General features: G+C 51.4%; 1 protein-coding gene across 2 annotated transcripts in view; it reads left to right on the forward strand.

The window, feature by feature from the left end:
* The window catches only part of TSC2 (TSC complex subunit 2), a 67,719-nt gene that overhangs the window by 26,863 nt on the left and 22,955 nt on the right, over window positions 1-17,901 (forward strand). For both annotated transcript variants that reach the window (XM_070955040.1, XM_070955041.1), the window contains 4 exons: window positions 2,344-2,508; window positions 2,862-3,014; window positions 4,089-4,198; window positions 5,520-5,702. In XM_070955040.1, the coding sequence (XP_070811141.1) occupies window positions 2,344-2,508; window positions 2,862-3,014; window positions 4,089-4,198; window positions 5,520-5,702 (611 nt within the window). The remainder of the gene's footprint in view (window positions 1-2,343; window positions 2,509-2,861; window positions 3,015-4,088; window positions 4,199-5,519; window positions 5,703-17,901) is intronic.

A 17,901-nucleotide genomic window follows, 5' to 3' on the forward strand; every position in this document is an offset into this window, starting at 1 on the left:
CTGGTGCTTTGCCCAGATCCCCCCCTCCCCCACCATTTCTTAGGGTATGACAGTTGCAGTTGCTTCTGGCTTAAACCTTTCAAATGGTGGTTATTCTATGGCCGGAATGAAAGCATATCCTGTGTGCTGGCTCTGTGCTTCGTAATATCATGGTTCAAAACCTGTGCAGATACTACGGGATGGAGTGGAAATGGGGACGTGGAACCTGAGATCTTTTGAGAATGAACTGTCAAGGTTTGCCATCTATAATCTTCTATAGCTCTGTGTTTAGTTTAAGCAGTTTAAAACAAGGAAGGCATCCAGAATGCATCTCTTTCATATCCAAGGCAAATGTAACATTCGCTGCAAGAAAAATCCACTTATTCCCTGCTACCTGAAGGCTGAGCCTCACTCTGACCTTCACCCTTATGAAGCATCATGTTCATTTGGGTTACCCCGCCTTGTCAGAGCTAATCCTGATTCCCTTCAGTCAATGTTTGACACTAGTTTGGAAGATAACCATAATTGAGGCTGCTTTATTGTATCACTAACCAGTTGTGAGGAAGAGAAAGAAAGGGGGGATTTGCGAGCCTCTGGTCTCGTCTTAGGCATCAAAACTTTATCTGTGCTGGCTTCTCAGTTATGTTTGGCGGGGGGGGGGGGGGTTCCTTCAACAGCTGTATTGGGAACCTGGGTAGGGAAGGGCCAGCTGCAGCAAAGAGGAATCCTAGCTGCCAATCCTAGTTAGCAACAGAGTAATTGCAGAGGAGTCCTGCACCTTCAAAACTTGTTTGTGAAATAATTCTGCTTGGGGGGCGGGTGGATGGGACACACAGAATTATGGTCTGCTGAGGTGAGGGTTTCTGCAGGGTAAAATAAGACGGCAGCCAAAATTGTGCAATTGCAGCTCTGCCTGCTTTTGATGCCCTGTGGCAGCCACCATTTTTTTCATTTGGGGCAGACCCTGTGCTGGGTGCACATTTCATTTCGAGCCGGTCTGACACTCAGGCTTTCACCGGCAGGTTGTGGCTCCATTCCCAGAATGAGTGGAAGGGGCCCTGCCTTGGCCAAGAAGTGGCCAGGATTGGGACATTTGTTTCGATTTAAATATAACGGGATTAAGATGGTTGCAGAGTCCCAGGTCATGTGATCCCCTTTTGTGACCTTCTGGCAAGGAAAGTCAATGGGGAAGCCAAATTCACTTAACCACCATGTTGCTCACTTAAAATCCCCAGTGATTCACTTAATAACTCTGGCAAGAAAGGTGGTAAAATGAGGCAAAACCCACTTAACAGCTGTCTCACTTAGCAATCAGATTTGGGGCTCAATTGTGTTCTTAAGTCTAGCTACACACCGCTGACTATTAAGCTAATGTGTTTTAATTAATATTAAATACTTAAATACTTAATACTGATATTAAACATAAGGTTTCCCCCAAATATCAGACTCTGTGGAGTTGAGCATCTCAGCCAGGGAAGCCACCTGGAAGCCTTGCAGGGCTCTTGTTATGGGGTTAGAACTGGGGAGAGAAAGCAATTTGCAGCCTCCTGGGTTGTCTGGAATGGGGAGAGAAATAAATTTTACTGATTTCCGGCTCCCACCTTTGAATCAGTGGGAGTCTTTCTGTTTGCATTTTTTGAGGTATTTCAGTTTGATTCCTTTAGTTTTTCTTTTACAAGGTAAATTCATTTTTTGTACATAATTATCTAGTTTAATCCTGATTCAGCCCTCTGAACCCCTTGCTGTTCAATCATTTTATTTTTTTTTATTTTATTTTATTTTGATTTATATGCCGCCCTTCTCTGGAGACTCAGGGCGGCTTACAGTGCATTAAGCAATAACCTTCATACTTTTGTATATTTATACAAAGTCATCTTTGTATTGCCCCCACAAACTGGGTCCTCAATTTACCTACCTTAGAAAGGATGGAAGGCTGAGTTAACCTTGAGCCTGGAGAGATTCGATCTTACTTTAATTGCAGACAGCTGGTGTTAAATTACAATGCTTCTGTCTGTTGAGCTAAACCAGCTCCAGGCTCTCTCAATCATAGACAAACGAGAGTCCTGAAAATGACCCCCAGTCAATTCTGGCCGGTTACTATCTGATGCCATCTGGCCAAGCCCTTCTCTGCTTTTGGGAATAGATGAAATAGCCACCCATTTGCTCTTCTCCCTGCATCTGCTTCCTGGCCCTGGACTTCAGGGCTCCCCAAGCCAGCGTGAGGCCTGTCAGTTAAAACCTCCCAGAATCGGATATATTCGCCCACAACTCAGCCTGCTGCATGCTTAACGGAATTTGGGGGCCTCTTCCCTTGGGAGATTTGTTCTTCAAAATTATAATCTTCTCCCTGCCCCCCTTTTCTAGCCGGATACAAACCTCCATCACCAGTTCCAGCCTGGGCTCTGCCGATGAGAACTCCATGGCTCAGGCAGACGACAATCTGAAGACCCTCCACTTGGAGCTCACAGAGACCTGCCTCGACATGATGGCCCGATATGTCTTTTCCAACTTCACAGCTGTGCCCAAAAGGTTGGAGTAGCTGTTCTCTGGTGTTTGCACGGGGCTCTTCCCAGGAGGGAGACCCAACACCTGAAGCATTAAGCGCCAGGGTTGGTGCAACCTCTAGTCTCTGCCCGGAGGCAACACTTCTGTCTGATTGTCAGCACCTCAAATCAATGGTGCTTGAAGAGATAGTTTGCTCAGGGAGGATGGAAAATCAGTTGGGAATCATGGCTCTTTCATTCTTTTACTGTATATTTTCCTTCTGGAGGTGGGAGTGGGATTTAGAAGCTTTCTTTGGGAAAGTTTCAATGAATGTTGAAATCTCCCTATTTGGAGAGACTTCAGTAGCATCTTTATCCTTGTTTTCTGGGGTTTTTTAGGTCTCCAGTGGGTGAGTTCCTCTTGGCTGGAGGGAGAACCAAGACATGGCTAGTGGGTAACAAGCTTGTTACAATCACTACAAGCGTTGGGACAGGAACCAGGTCCCTCCTGGGCCTTGACCATGGAGAGCTCCATAATGGTGCAGAATCCAGGTAAGCTTCCTACAGCTTGCTCGCTTTTCAGGTCCTTTTTAAAGTAAGAGGGACAGAAAATTAACGACAATGTTATAACTCCAAGGGAAGGTGGCATTTTTGTCCAGATCAATATGATGCGTGGACTTCAGCTCCCAGAATTCTCCAGCTAGCACATATAAACTTGCCAAGATTGAGAAAGACTGATTTGCAAAAGTAGCCTAAATCTCAAGGCAGGGATGGAGCTTGGAAGAATGATCTGGTTCTGCAGGATTAAAAGTCATCAGTCTTGGCAGTTAGTTCTCCAGGATGTTCTGCCATCATTATGGGCTTCTTCACAGTAGCACAACAGAAAATGGTGCTGTAAACAAATTTGCCAATTTTAATTATAATATCTATCTGCTTAAAACATTGTGTTACATCACAAGCAAACAAATGTGGTTGTCATTGATGCCACTGCCCAACAAATATTCTATCAGGTGTGGACATTGGGAGCATATTCTTGGTGTAGCCCCTAAGTCCATCTTCCCCTGCATTTCATGTTTGAGTGGCAGTTGCTAGTTGATCGCTAGACTGACTTTCCAAGGCATGAACTGGGAAGGACTAGGGAGTGTGCCCACCTGATCTGATCTGGTAAGATGGGCAGATGCTTAGGGAGAAGCAGTCTGGCAATAAAGGTGTTACATGGGCAAATGCAGGGGCTCCCATCATTGCCTGCACCCCCAGATTCCAGGACACTTGTAGTTTGTGGGTGGTCTTCAAGGGCAGCCCCATGTAGAATGCCTTGCAGCAATCCAAACAAGAAGTGACCGAGGCTTCCCAGTCCAGGAAGAAGGAAAATTGGTGCACCAGGTGAACCTGTGCAAAGCAGGCACCCTAGCCATGACTACTACCAGCTCCTAGGAGGACCCCAAGTTGCACACCAGGTCGAGCCTGGGGGCCAAAATTGGGTTTTTTTTGCCAGGGTTGAGTTGAAGCCTGTTTGTAAATCCTGAGCTCCAACTCCTTCCTACAAATGCTGCCAGGTTTAAGTTCTGGCCAAAAGAGTCTCCTATTTCCTAATGAATTGACAGTTAGATTGTTTCTGATTCCCAGTTCAGATCACAGCTTGCAAGTGAGACAGTCAAAGGAAGCCCCGGCAAAACTTGAATCTCAGGCTGGCCCGCAGGTGGTTCGAACCCGCAACCGAGTCAGGTCCATGTCAGGTAAGGAGCCTCCCAGAGCCTCTAAAATGTACAAATAAATTTAGGGACAGGAAAATATACTTGGAATTGCGGTTGTTAATCATGTCAAAGAATCAGCTTGTAGTTTGTAGGCTCTGCTGAGCTGGGAGTCTTTGTCCATCGAAGGACGTCCTGCAGTGAAAATGTTGGGGTTGAATCCCGATCTCCTGATTATCCTATTAGCAGTAATACGGTCTGCGTTGTCAGGCTTTGGTTTCTGATTCTCGTGGCTGGGCATTTGGTGATTCCGGGAAGGGCCACTTCTGGCAGGAGAGCTTGATTTGTCCGAGCAAGAGGGCCAAAAGAAGTTTCCCAGCGCCTGAATGCTGTCGGCCTCCACAGGGCATGGAATAACTTGGCCTCTTGCTTGGAAACTAAAAGCGAAAGTTTGATGGCGGCCACTAAGACTTTAGATTACAACTCCCATTAAAGCCCAGTCAAGATAGCTAATGATTTTGACTGATGGGAATTGTAATCCAGAATGTTCGAAAGGAACCAAGTTGCCAATCCCTGCCTAAATAGGAGGAATGCGTTTACCAGCTGGATCTCACAACATGTTAAATCTCGTTATCAAAGCTACATTGTGGTATCTCTCTTGCCTGTTGTTCCCAAGAAAATTAGCATGCTAAATCAGTAACTGTGTTCATAGGGTATGCTAAGCTGCAGATTCCCCAGCCCTTTTTCACCTGGTTAAACTGAATTGCATGAATCCAACTTCAGAGCCTGTTGCCAAGTCTGCCTTAACCAGGGCACCGTGAGACCTCTGTGCTTTCATTGAAAGGCTTCTGCCAGGTGGCCTGGATGGAGCCCCGGAGGGGATGCAAGGAGCAGGAGCCCGGCCTTTCTTGAACCTGGTTGCGCACCCCGGGGTTCACAGGCACCGCTTTCCTCTTCCCTTCTGCCCCGAGACTTGCGTCTGGAGGGAGAAGAACGGAAAGCATTCTGTGGAGTGGAGTGGACTGGTTGCTGAGCGTTGTCCAGCCCGGAAGCCAGGCCCCTCTGAGCTTCTTGGAATGCCCAGGAGGAGGGAAAGAGGATGCCTGTGCCTGGCATGGTGGGTGGGTGAGTACGTGGCTTGCTATGAAAGAGGGGTAGACCGAATGAAATACGTCCACCTGCTAAACTGGCAGAGAAAGGCAGGTGTACAATTGTGCATGTATTTTCAACTCCACATCTTGGAAAAGGGGTCGGCTGTTTCTCCTTTAGTTGCCTAGGCTGGACTTGTCCCTTCTGTGTTGCTCCTCCTGTGTTTTGATTTAGCCTGAAATCAAATGCAGCTCCGTGACTCTCCCCTCTTGTGCAGGAGGCCATGCTTTGCGGGTTGGTGCTCTGGACAGCTCTGCCTCTCACTTCTCAGCCAGCACGGGACCTCAGCCGCCTCCAAGCTCTCCTGTTCCTGCTCCCCAAACCGAGAAGGCTAACCTGGCTGCTTATGTCCCCCTCCTGACTCAAGGCTGGGCAGAAATATCAGTGCGGAGGCCAACAGGTAGGTGCACTAAGGTAACTAGCACCGGGAATCCCAGAGGTGCTTTTTTTCAAGAGGCAACTGGACTTCTCTTGTTTTTGCTTGAAGATGTTTCACTTCTCTCCAAGAAGCTTCTTCAGTTCTGACTGGATGGTGGGGAATGGAAGTGTGGAAATTGGGATCGTAGAAAACACCCAGGAGCATAGAAGAGTCCAAAGGCAGATGCATGAATAAATGTGATAAATGTATTTATTCATATAACAAAACATATTAACTATATACAAAGGCTGTCTTAATATCCATTAGGGTAGGGGGCACACAGCGTGTGTGACTACCCTTATCAAAGATCATGTCTCATGGAGAACAAACGTAAAAGAGAGCATAGTGGAAAGGTTAGAGGGGGTTTTATACTCAGTGTAAGCCCCTCCTCTCCACATAGGGGTGGGGGCACTTTCTGCCTCCACTAGTGTCTGTATGATATACGTGCCAATGGCTTGCAAATACTTGACAGTTCCCCTCCTTGCGAGCCAATGGCATGCAAACATACAAATGCAATGCACAACAGATTTTACCCTGTGAGACATAACTTTTTACACAGATCTTTGTGCCTATCTGCTGGTAGAGGTTTTGTGAAAATATCAGCTGTTTGATATTTGGTCTGACAATGTGATAAAGATATAAATCCCATCTCTACTAGTTGCCTAACATTTTGATAGCGGATATCAATATGTCTGGACCTTTTTCCCACCGCATAGGCTTTGGCAATGCCTATGGCCCCGGTGTTGTCTTCTATAATTTGGATGGGCAAAGTCGGTGGTGTCCAGATGCTAGAAATTAAGGCATCAAACCATATCAGATCGTTCCCTGCCTCTGATAAGCATGCATATTCGGCCTCAGCGGTGGAGCACGAAACAAATTTCTGTTGCCCCACATGCCAATGGATGGGTGCCTCATTTAATAGTACCAAGAAGCCCGAAGTACTCCTACGTGTCTTGGTATCTCCGGCCCAGTCCGCATCTGCGAAGCATTTTAATTGGGCCTTGTCTCTATTCTCAGGTTCCAAGCGAAGCACGTAATCTGCTGTGGTCTTGAGATGATCTGTCCCCGTCCCCACACACACACACACAGCCAGTCGAGGGTTAAGGAAACACTTTGGAACGCACTCAGTTCTTATCTCCGACTTGGCAGCGATAGACACACCGTCTGCCAAGTTACTTTATTTTCACAAACAGACAGATAAGATACGAACGTTCAAGAAAGTCCAAACAGAAATAATATTCCTCCCAGCAGTTCCGGATGAGGCTTTAGTGACTCCAAGGTTTTGCTTTGTTCGTCACAAAAGATCCTTGACCACCACTCTCTATTATATAGTCTCTGGGGTGTGGTCTCTGGGGTGTGGTCCAGTGACTCAGTTCTAATCCCTAGCACGCCTCCCAAGCTGCTGCAAACGTTTATCACGCCTTCGGAGGCGTGCGTCCAGGAATGATGTGTCATTATCACTTTGACTCGAATCAGCTGTCTCCTCTCCCTCGGCCGGCACTTGAGACAATGCCAGAGGGGAGGGGCCTGGAGAGGGAGGCCTGGCTGACTCCTCTTCCTCATGCTCGGAGCTTTCTTCCTCCGATGGGACAGGCTCAGAGGGCGGGGCCACAACACTATCCCCCACCGCAGGGCCCTTCCCCCGGGTCTGACGGTCGGGATGGGGTCGGGACGGGAACTGTTCGTGGAAAGCCCGCACCAGGTCAGGGGCCTGAACGGCAGACGCGTCCACCCAGGTGAAATCCTTGGGCCCGTACCCCTTCCAGGCGATGAGGTATTGGAAGCGCCCCTTCAGCCAACGGGAGTCCCGGATACTGTCCACCTCGTACGTCGAGGCGTCGTCCTCGTCGGCTGCGGCTGGGGGGGCAGGCGTCGGCGGGCGGCGGAGATGGCTCGCGGGGGCCTCAGGGACCAGGAGGGACCGATGAAAAACAGGGTGGAGCCGCATGGAGCGGGGTAGAGTCAACCGGTAGGCCACCGGATTGATGACCGCCTCGATAGGGAAGGGACCGATAAAGCGTTGGGCCAGTTTCCGTACCGGCCGGTCCGTGGGGAGGTGTTTTGTGGACAACCACACCCGATCTCCTACTTCCAGCGGTGGCGTCGCCCGGCGGGCGCGATCGGCGAACCGTTTATAATCCTCTTTCGCCCGGATCAGCTGCCGCCGCACCAGTTGCTGCACCGCCTGCAGCTCTGAGAGGAAGTCCCGGGTCTCGGGAACAGGGGAGTCCATGATGGTCAACGGGAAAAGCCGTGGATGGTATCCGACGTTGGCATGGAACGGGGTCATCTGGGTGGAGGTGTGTTGGGAGTTATTAAAGGCGAACTCCGCCAGGGGAAGGTACTCGGCCCAGTTGTCCTGCTGCTGATTGACAAAACAGCGGAGGTACTGCTCCAGTATGCCGATGACCTTCTCCGTGCCCCCGTCAGTCTCCGGATGGTGCGACGACGACAGGCACACCTGCACCTCCAGCGCGGCCATCAGGCTTTTCCAGAAGCGGGCCGTGAACTGGGCCCCGCGGTCCGAAACCACCCGGTCCGGCAGGCCGTGGAGGCGGAAGATATGTTGCAGGAACAGGCGAGCCGTGGTGCGGGCCGAGGGCAGGCCGCGGCACGGGATGAAATGTGCCATCTTCGTGAGTGCATCCACCACCACGAGGACGGTCGTGTACGTAGCGGACAGGGGCAGGTCTGTCAGGAAGTCCATGGAGATGGCTCCCCACGGTCTCTCCGGTGTCGGCAGCGGCTGGAGGAGTCCAGGAGGGGGGCCGGACGCAGCTTTGGCCTGTCGGCACGTCACACAGGACGTCACGTAGGCGTGCACGTCGTGCCGTACCCGAGGCCACCAAAAAGTCCGTGTCACCAGGTTCAAAGTCTTAAAGAAGCCGAAGTGCCCCGCCGCGGGGTTGTCATGACACTGGTTCATAACGAGGGCTCGGAGCGGACTCGTGGGCACGTACAGCCGACCCCGATGTCTGAGCAAGCCCTCCTCCACGGTCCATGGGGACGCGGGGCCGACGTCCGCTCTCCGCTGCTGCGACCAGTCGTCCCGTCGCTGCGCTTCCAGCACCTGAGCCCGCAGGTCCACCGGTTCCTGGACCGCGGCCAAGGAGTCCGCTGGCAGCACCGTCCGGGGGGGAAGGGAGTCCTTGGGGCAACAGTATTCCGGCTTACGGGATAGCGCGTCCGCCCTCTGGTTGAGGTTGCTCGGAATGTAGGTGACGTGGAAGTTGAACCGGGCGAAAAACAACGACCACCGGATCTGCCGCTGGTTCAACTTCCGTGCCGTGGTGAGGTGCTCCAGGTTCCGATGGTCCGTCCGCACCTCCACCTGGTGTCGGGCCCCCTCGAGGTGATGTCGCCAAGCCTCGAACGCGGCCTTGATGGCCAGCAACTCCTTTTCCCAGATGGTGTAGTTGCGCTCGGAAGGGTTGAGTTTCCGGGAGTAGTATGCGCAGGGAAAAAGAGTGCCGCCATCCACCGGAGCCTGTAGCAGCACCGCCCCAATCGCCACGTTGGACGCGTCCGTCTCCACCACGAACGGACGGTGTGGATTGGAGTGCCTCAGGACTGGCTCCGTGAGGAAGGCCTGCTTGAGGACCTCGAAGGCCTGCTGCTGCGGGGGCCCCCACTGGAACGGGACCTTCTTCCGAAGGAGCTGGGTCAACGGCAAGGTCAGGGTGGCGAAGCCCGGGATGAAGGTCCGATAGTAGTTGGCGAATCCCAACAGACGCTGGACGTCCTTCACCCGACGCGGGGGTTCCCAACTGCGCAAGGCCTCCACCTTGTGCGGGTCCATCGCGATGCCCTCGGGGGTGATGATGTGCCCGAGGAACTCTATGGAAGTCTGGAAGAAGTAGCATTTCTCCAACTTCGCATAGAGCTGGTGCTCCCGCAGGCGCTGCAGGACCTGGCGGACATGCTGGAGGTGACTTTCCGGGGTCCGGGAATAGATCAAAATGTCATCCAAGTAGATCACCACGAACCGATCCAGCATGTCCCGGAACACATCGTTCATCAAGTGCTGGAAGACCGCGGGGGCGTTGGTCAACCCGAACGGCATGACTGTATACTCGAAGTGTCCGTACCGCGTGCCGAACGCCGTCTTCCACTCGTCCCCCTCTCTCACGCGCACCAGGTTGTAAGCCCCTCGGAGATCGAGCTTAGTGAAGATCGAGGCCTCCCGCAACCTCTCCATCAGCTCCGGGATCAGCGGCAGGGGGTAGCGATTTCGCACTGTGATGGCATTCAAGCGCCGGTAGTCGCAACACAGGCGCAAGTCCCCCGTCTTCTTTTTAACGAAGAGGACCGGGGCCGAGAGCGGGGAGGTCGAAGGCCGGATGAACCCACGGGCCAGGTTCTTTTCCAGAAAGTCCCGTAAGGCGGCCAGCTCGGGCTCCGACATGGAGTACAGGCGTCCCGATGGCAGGGGCGCGTTGGGCATTAGGTCCACCACACAGTCGTAGGGTCGGTGCGGGGGCAAGCGGTCCGCCTCCTTCTCGCTGAACACGTCGGCGAAGGGCGTCAGCTCCGGAGGCAAGGAGACGTTTGGGGCAGAGACGTCCTGGCCAGCGCAGGTGTGGCGAAGGTGGTCGACACACTGCAGGCTCGGGAACGAGATGGCATTTCTCGACCACGCCACCTGAGGGTCGTGCGCCCGAAGCCAGGCCATCCCCAGGACCAAGGGAAAGTGCAGATCCGCCGTTACGTAAAACTGGATCGCCTCCTCGTGGTTTCCAATGGCGAGGCGCAAGGGCTGAGTAGCGGTTTTGATGGGCCCCGCCACGAGTTCCCGCCCATCTATAGTTTCAACCCTCAACGGAGGGTCCACTGGAACCAAGGGGACTTTGTAATGGGCCACAAAGGCCTGGTCCATAAAGTTCGTGGTGGCCCCCGAGTCCACCAGCGCGTGCGCTTGGAGCCCCTCCGACCGGTTAGCCAACAACACCCGGGTGTTCAAAATCAGGTGCCGAGGGGGCTCACAGTCCACAGCCGCCGACTCCGGCGGGGCATGGTCACGTGCCTGACCCAGAGTTTCCCCTAGGCCAGGCCTGGCCCGTTTCCCGGCAGGTCACGCCGAGACTCCGGAACAGGCTTGAGCGGTCCACTCCGCTTCCGGGGACACGAGGCGGCAAAATGTCCCGCCTCGCCGCAATAGAGGCACAACCCCCCTTTACGTCTCCGCATCCGCTCCTGGGCCGTCAGTTGAGGTCTGGCTGCTCCGAGCTCCATAGGCTCCTCAGCCGTCGCCACAAAACGCTGTGCGGTCCGGAGCGCTGTCAGTGCGAAACGCGGGGGTGCCGACGCTGTCGATGGTTCCGGAAGAGCCCGACGGGGCCGTCGCCGTTGCAAGCGGGCATCGATACGCAGGCATTGGGTCACCAGCGCGTCGAGGGTCGGTGGCGCCTCCACACGAACCAGCTCGTCCTGCATCTCGTCGGAAAGGCCGTCCTGGAAGGCGTCCATCAGCGCCACCTCATTCCAAGCCGAATCCTGGCCTAGCAGTCGGAACTCTGCAATATAGTCCTGCAGGGGGCGCTTGCCTTGGCGGAGGTCCTTGATGCGCCTCGCTGCCGTCTGCACCCGGAGGGGGTCCTCAAACATGGTGCGCAGGTGTTGTAAAAAGCCCTGAAAGTCCAGGAGCAAGGGGCTATCTTGCAACAACAGGGGCGTGGCCCATCGGGCGGCAGTGCCCGAGAGGGAGCTGATAACAAATGCCACCCGAGCCCGGTCATCCGGAAAATCCTCCGGCCTCATTGCCATAAACAGTTGGCATTGTCCCAAGAAGGCCGGAAACATCTCCTGCTGCCCAGAAAACCTATCTGGCACATTCACTGGGCATCTCGGACGGGGAGGGGGAGGAGGTGGAGCTGCAGGAGCATTTCCCAAAGCAAGTTGGGCAGTTAGCTGTGCTACTTGCTGTTGCAGAAGCTGATTGGCCTCCAGCATCTGCTGTATCTGCTGCTGCAGCTGTTGGTCCATCGTGGGTTAACGATGGAGTATGGGGTGACGAACAAGATGATCTGTCCCCGTCCCCACACACACACACACAGCCAGTCGAGGGTTAAGGAAACACTTTGGAACGCACTCAGTTCTTATCTCCGACTTGGCAGCGATAGACACACCGTCTGCCAAGTTACTTTATTTTCACAAACAGACAGATAAGATACGAACGTTCAAGAAAGTCCAAACAGAAATAATATTCCTCCCAGCAGTTCCGGATGAGGCTTTAGTGACTCCAAGGTTTTGCTTTGTTCGTCACAAAAGATCCTTGACCACCACTCTCTATTATATAGTCTCTGGGGTGTGGTCTCTGGGGTGTGGTCCAGTGACTCAGTTCTAATCCCTAGCACGCCTCCCAAGCTGCTGCAAACGTTTATCACGCCTTCGGAGGCGTGCGTCCAGGAATGATGTGTCATTATCACTTTGACTCGAATCAGCTGTCTCCTCTCCCTCGGCCGGCACTTGAGACAATGCCAGAGGGGAGGGGCCTGGAGAGGGAGGCCTGGCTGACTCCTCTTCCTCATGCTCGGAGCTTTCTTCCTCCGATGGGACAGGCTCAGAGGGCGGGGCCACAACATGAGATACCTTAATAGCTTTTTAATGGCTAACCAGTGGAACTGGGTAGGATGTTCCACTTGTCTAGATAGCAGGTTTACGGCCAGGGCAATATCTGGACGGCTCCAGTTACTTATATATAGTAATGAGCCAATCACTGACCTAAATAGAGTATTATTTTGGAACTCTGGGCTATCCTTGTGTGCCAATCCATAATAGTCGGTCTGCATTGGGATAGCCGTTGGCTTGCTATCTTCCATTTTACATTTCACCAAGAGTTCCTCTATCTTTTCCTTTTGTGAGAGAGCAAAACCTTTTGGTGTAGTGATGATTTGTACGCCTAGGTACTTGTCCACATATCCTAAAGACTTTAGAGTGAACTTTTTTTGTAGGGTCCTGGCAAATATAATACTTCCCCCCTTGTCAGGCCCTATATATAAAAGATCATCGACATACACTAGGACTTTCTCCAGCCCCCCTTTGGTATCCCTTGTGAAGGTACATTTATCAGCTGGAGATGGATGGAAACCCAGTGATTTGAGAGTTTTAGTCAGGCATTTGTACCACAGTCTGCCTGATTGTTTGAGGCCGTACAAACTTTTCTTCAGAAGCCAGGTGTGGCCTTCCTGCCGTTGAAATCCGGGGGCACCTCTGACGTAAATTTCTTGTTTTAGATGTGCGTGTAAATAAGCAGTTTGCACATCAAATTGAAAAATGTGTTCCCCATGTGCTGCTGCGGTGACCAAAGCAGCCCTCACACTTTCCGCTCTCACGGTGGGGGAGTATGTTTCATCAAAGTCCTGCAAGTAGCGCTGTGCGTAGCCTTGTGCTACCAGCCGGGCCTTATAGAGGAGTTTGTTGTTGGGCATTGGCTTGACCTTGTAGACCCAACGGGTGCCAATTGCTTTCCTCTTTTTGGGGACTTCCATGGGGATGAAGACTTTCAATTTTTTGAGACTGTCCATTTCCCGCTCCATTGCCACCCTCCACCTGCGCTGTTCTTCCTCGGGAAGTTGGAGGACATCTGAGTACGTTTTAGGGGCCATGGTAACGCTGTTGACCGAGGCAACACAGCCAATGTCCAACCTTTTGGGTGGCACCCCTTTATTGGAGCGTTTTGACCGTCTGGGAAATTGCCACTCACCATCATCATTGTCATCCGGAGCATCGGTGTCAGAATTGGAGCTGCCGGAAGTATCTTTCCAATCAAAATGGGGCGGGCCTCTGTCCCAGGCGCTGCGAAGATATGGTCGTTTAGGTGAGGCAGGAGGTGTGAAGTCACCCAGGGATTCCTTGTCTGAATCGTCAGAGTCAGGTAGGGATTCATCACCATCTGGATCTTCGCTGGTCAGTTGCTTGGAGTTTGTTGGTTCATCCTCTTCAGGTGGTGCTGCTTGTTCAGTGTCGCTTCTAATAGGGGAATAACCGGGTTCATTGGAATGAATTTTTGACCAATTTGACCCCTCCTCAAAGGAAGCTGATCTAGAGACAATGACAAGGTTATTTTTGTCTACAAACCTAGAGGCCTTGCTGCCGGTTGCATAACCTATAAATCTGAGCCTCCTTGATGCCTTGCCCCCCTTTCTTCTGAGGTGCTTGGGAATATGGACCCAGGCATAGGAACCAAAAATTCTCAGGTGTGAGAGGCTAGGTTTCCTTCCATGGACCAGGAAGTATGGGGTTTGGTTAATGGCACTACTCCACGTCCTGTTGACTAGATAATTAGCCATTTTGACCGCTTCTGCCCAAAAAACTTGGCTCATGTCAGCATCTGCAAGTAGGCAGTTCATGACATTCTGCAGCACTCCATTTCTCCTTTCTGAAATACCATTCTCGGACGGAGTTCGAGGGGATGATTTAAAATGGAGGATACCTCTCTCCTTCATCCACTTTTCAAAAATCTTGGATGTAAACTCAGTCCCCCTATCACTCTGCACCTGAGCGATGCACACCTTGTGTTGCGTTTGGATCTGGTTGTAAAGATATTTGAAGTTGGTAAAGACTTCAGTTTTGTCCTTTAAAATAAATACATGGCCATAACGAGAGTAATCATCTACTACCGTTAAAAAATAACGCCCCCTACCAAGGGAGGGTCTAAAAGGACCAACCAAATCCATGTGTACCAGCTGATAAGGGTACCTTGCACGACGGGAAGAGACCTTAGGTATAGCAGCAGTTTTAGATTTTGCTGCCTTACAGATGGCACATTCCAAATAGGTATTACAATTCTTTATCTTAAGCCCATCAGAAAAATCTTGCATTTTCTTAATAACCGGGAAGCTGGCATGGCCGAGCCTGCGGTGTAATATATGAGCACAATCCAAATGTAAAGGTTTACCCATGCATACTTTGTCAACCTTATGTATCTTACCATTACAAGCTTTGGTCTGTTCAGTAATGAGAGTAGGCACTGGATTAATGGTCACCTTAGAGTTCCTCAGGATTGGCTGAGGAGTTGTGACCTTAATGGGCTCAGCCTTAATGGCTTTGGATGTCCTAGGAGCTGGTTTAAAAGCTTCATTGGTTTTAGGTCCAGGGTCCTTGAGTTTCGACAACCTGGGGGCTGGCATAGAAGCTTTCTGCTCTATCTGGGCGTTAGCTCCCTGAGCCCTCTTGTTAGGTTTCTTGTGCCTTTTGACCTGTGCTTTTGGGGAAAAATAAGGCAAATTGTTGATTTTTACAATATCGCCAACAACACCCCCATTTTTGAAAACATAACCTCCACCCTTCTCAAAAACCAGTTTTACATTTTTATCCTCAGTCAATTTTAAGATGCTTAAAAGGTTGTTCTTGATTGAGGGAACATACAGTGCCCCTGTGACATCTCCTATACCAGGCACATTGATCACGCCTTCCCCAGTTACCTCTGCCTTGTCCCCAGTGGCAACTTTTACTGAGGACTTGAGTGGGTGTAAAACCTTAAATCGTTGCTTCGTGTTGGCTATATGCGTTGATGCACCTGAATCAAGAAGCCACAGCCCCTCAGCATCCTTTACCTGGGAGGTGTGATTGTCACTAGTGACACTACAGAATTGGTATCCTTTATGACCACCTCCCCCTCTTCCACGGCCTCTTTTATTTTTATTGTGCTTAAGTCCAGCCGTGTTGGCCCTAGAGCGAGGGCACTCCCTTTTAAAGTGACCTTGTATGCCACAGTCAAAGCAGGTGGGAAGGGTATTAATCCTTTCACTTGTGTCCTGGCGCCTCCTCTGAGGCCTAGGCCTGTGATATGCCTCCTTCATTTCTTGTTGTTCCTCATCTCTGCGTCTTAAATCTTCCTCAATAAAGCGGCCAGAAAAGTATTCTATATTTCTTTGTTCCCTAGAAACCCCTTCTAGAGAAATAATAAAGGGACTCCAGGATTTGTCTAGGGAGTTCAACATCACACTAATTAAAGTGGATTCAGAAACAGGCTCCCCCCTCTGTATAAGCTCATCCCTCATGGCTATAAGCGTTGCCAAATGTTCCCCCATTTTGACACCAGGTTTGAGTTTATAGTTGTGGAAAATTCTTGACAATCTGCTGGTTGCAGCCATATTGTCACTATGGAACAAATTATATAGGGCAGTCCAAACTTCCTGAGCTGTGAGGCCATCTGAAAGACTGGCATACAGAGCTGTGTCTATAGAACTTAACAGGGTTGTGTAAGCTCTTTTATGCAGGAACTCAATTTCAGGGCTCCAAGGTAAAGGGGGTGGTCTTTTGATCATGTCCAGAGTATTTTCTCTTAAGAGAATTATCTGAATCTCTTTACACCATTTTTTAAAATTCTGACCACTTAAATGTAATTTTTCAAAATTATTTGGCAAAGTTACAAAATTATTGCCATTAAACTGCATGGGGAGTTGTTCAAATGGCTGAAAAGATCCTGATGTGAATGGCATTGGGATCCCTAAGCCTGGGATCGATTGCTTAGGTCTGGCTCCTTTTTGTAGTCCTTCTGTAGTTTGAAGCAACTGGGCACGTGCAGGAAATGGAGCATGCTCCAAAGCCTTTTCTTGTTGGAGCTCCGATCTCCCTCTCTGAGCTCTGAAGTCAGGTCTGGCTGGAGCCTCAGAATAGGGCCGGACATCATCGATGTGGCGGGGAAGCCTTGGAGGAGTGGGAAGAAGGCCTGGAGATCTTTCTGGAGACTGGAGGCCCATCAGATGAGGTCCATGGGCTGGGTAGGCCTGGAAATGTCTCTGGATCTCCTCTTCTCCATCAGAGGAGCAGGATTGCAGCTCCGGATCATCCCAGCAGGGCCGGAAAGGTGCGGAGGCCTCAGCCTGGGCCTCCCTGGAGCATTCAGTGAATGGTGAGCGCCTCTGCAGTGGGGGGTGGGAGGCTGCAGGTCCATCTGGGTTCCTCCGGGGGTGGGAGGTTGGATTTGGGGCCCTCCTTGAGTGGGCAGCTGGGTCTGGGACCTCGGGGGGGCCAGTGGGTGGTTGCTCCATAAGTTGCAGGGCAGCGACCAGGGCCTCTATGGCCTCTTTGATGTTTGCCATGGCAGGCGGGGCCTGGCAAGGGCCTTGTGGGCTCGGAGTGGTCCTCTGGGCCGCTGGAAGGCTGAACTGACTGGCTGGCGTTGTAGGCCTGGGCTGTGGAGCTGGGGATGGCCTGGCTCGTGGTTCTGGCAAAGTGCCCAGGGGAGCAGCCATCTTGGAGGAAGTTGCCTCCGGAAGTGGCCTGGCGGCCATTTTGTTTGGCGGGAAACTGGGTGGGGGGGCAGTCTCTCTGGCGGCAGGCGCCATCTTGGAGAGATCATGCAGGGGAGTCCTTACCGGGATGGCAGGCATCTCTGGTGCTGCCTCCTCAGGCCTCTTTCTGGCTGCTGCCCTTGTCTTCAGGAGGCAGGCGAGCGCTGCTCTGCACTCCTCTTCTGACATCTCAGCCACTTGCCTGTCCAGGCTTTCATCTGGTCTTTCTGCCCCCTCTTCGTCAGTGCTGAAGAAGCCTTCTCCAGCATCGCTTGGCTCGGCCCCTGGGATCTCTTGCTGCATCTGGGTGGCCTCTGGCTGCCAGGGTGTAGCAGGATGGAAACCCCCTTCAATGTTTTCCATCGTTGATTCAGTCTGGGGCTGCTGTGAAGTTCTCCTCCGTTGAAGGCCTCTGGTCACAACAGGGGAGCTTCTCTCACAGGTTATTTTGGAGGGCATCTCGCCTTTTCAACAGCTCCTGGAGTGGAGTTCTGCTACCATTCCCTCTGCTACCATTCTGTGGAAATTGGGATCGTAGAAAACACCCAGGAGCATAGAAGAGTCCAAAGGCAGATGCATGAATAAATGTGATAAATGTATTTATTCATATAACAAAACATATTAACTATATACAAAGGCTGTCTTAATATCCATTAGGGTAGGGGGCACACAGCGTGTGTGACTACCCTTATCAAAGATCATGTCTCATGGAGAACAAACGTAAAAGAGAGCATAGTGGAAAGGTTAGAGGGGGTTTTATACTCAGTGTAAGCCCCTCCTCTCCACATAGGGGTGGGGGCACTTTCTGCCTCCACTAGTGTCTGTATGATATACGTGCCAATGGCTTGCAAATACTTGACAGGAAGTATTTATATTCCTTGCATTCAAAAGAATGCAAATGACCAGCTGTATGCAATGAGTATAAATCAGGGGTGAAATTCATC

This window comes from Pituophis catenifer, unplaced genomic scaffold (assembly GCF_029215685.1).
Source record: "Pituophis catenifer annectens isolate HBS135680 unplaced genomic scaffold, rPitCat1.0.hap2 SCAF_16, whole genome shotgun sequence".
Classification (NCBI taxonomy): Eukaryota; Metazoa; Chordata; class Lepidosauria; order Squamata; family Colubridae; genus Pituophis; species Pituophis catenifer.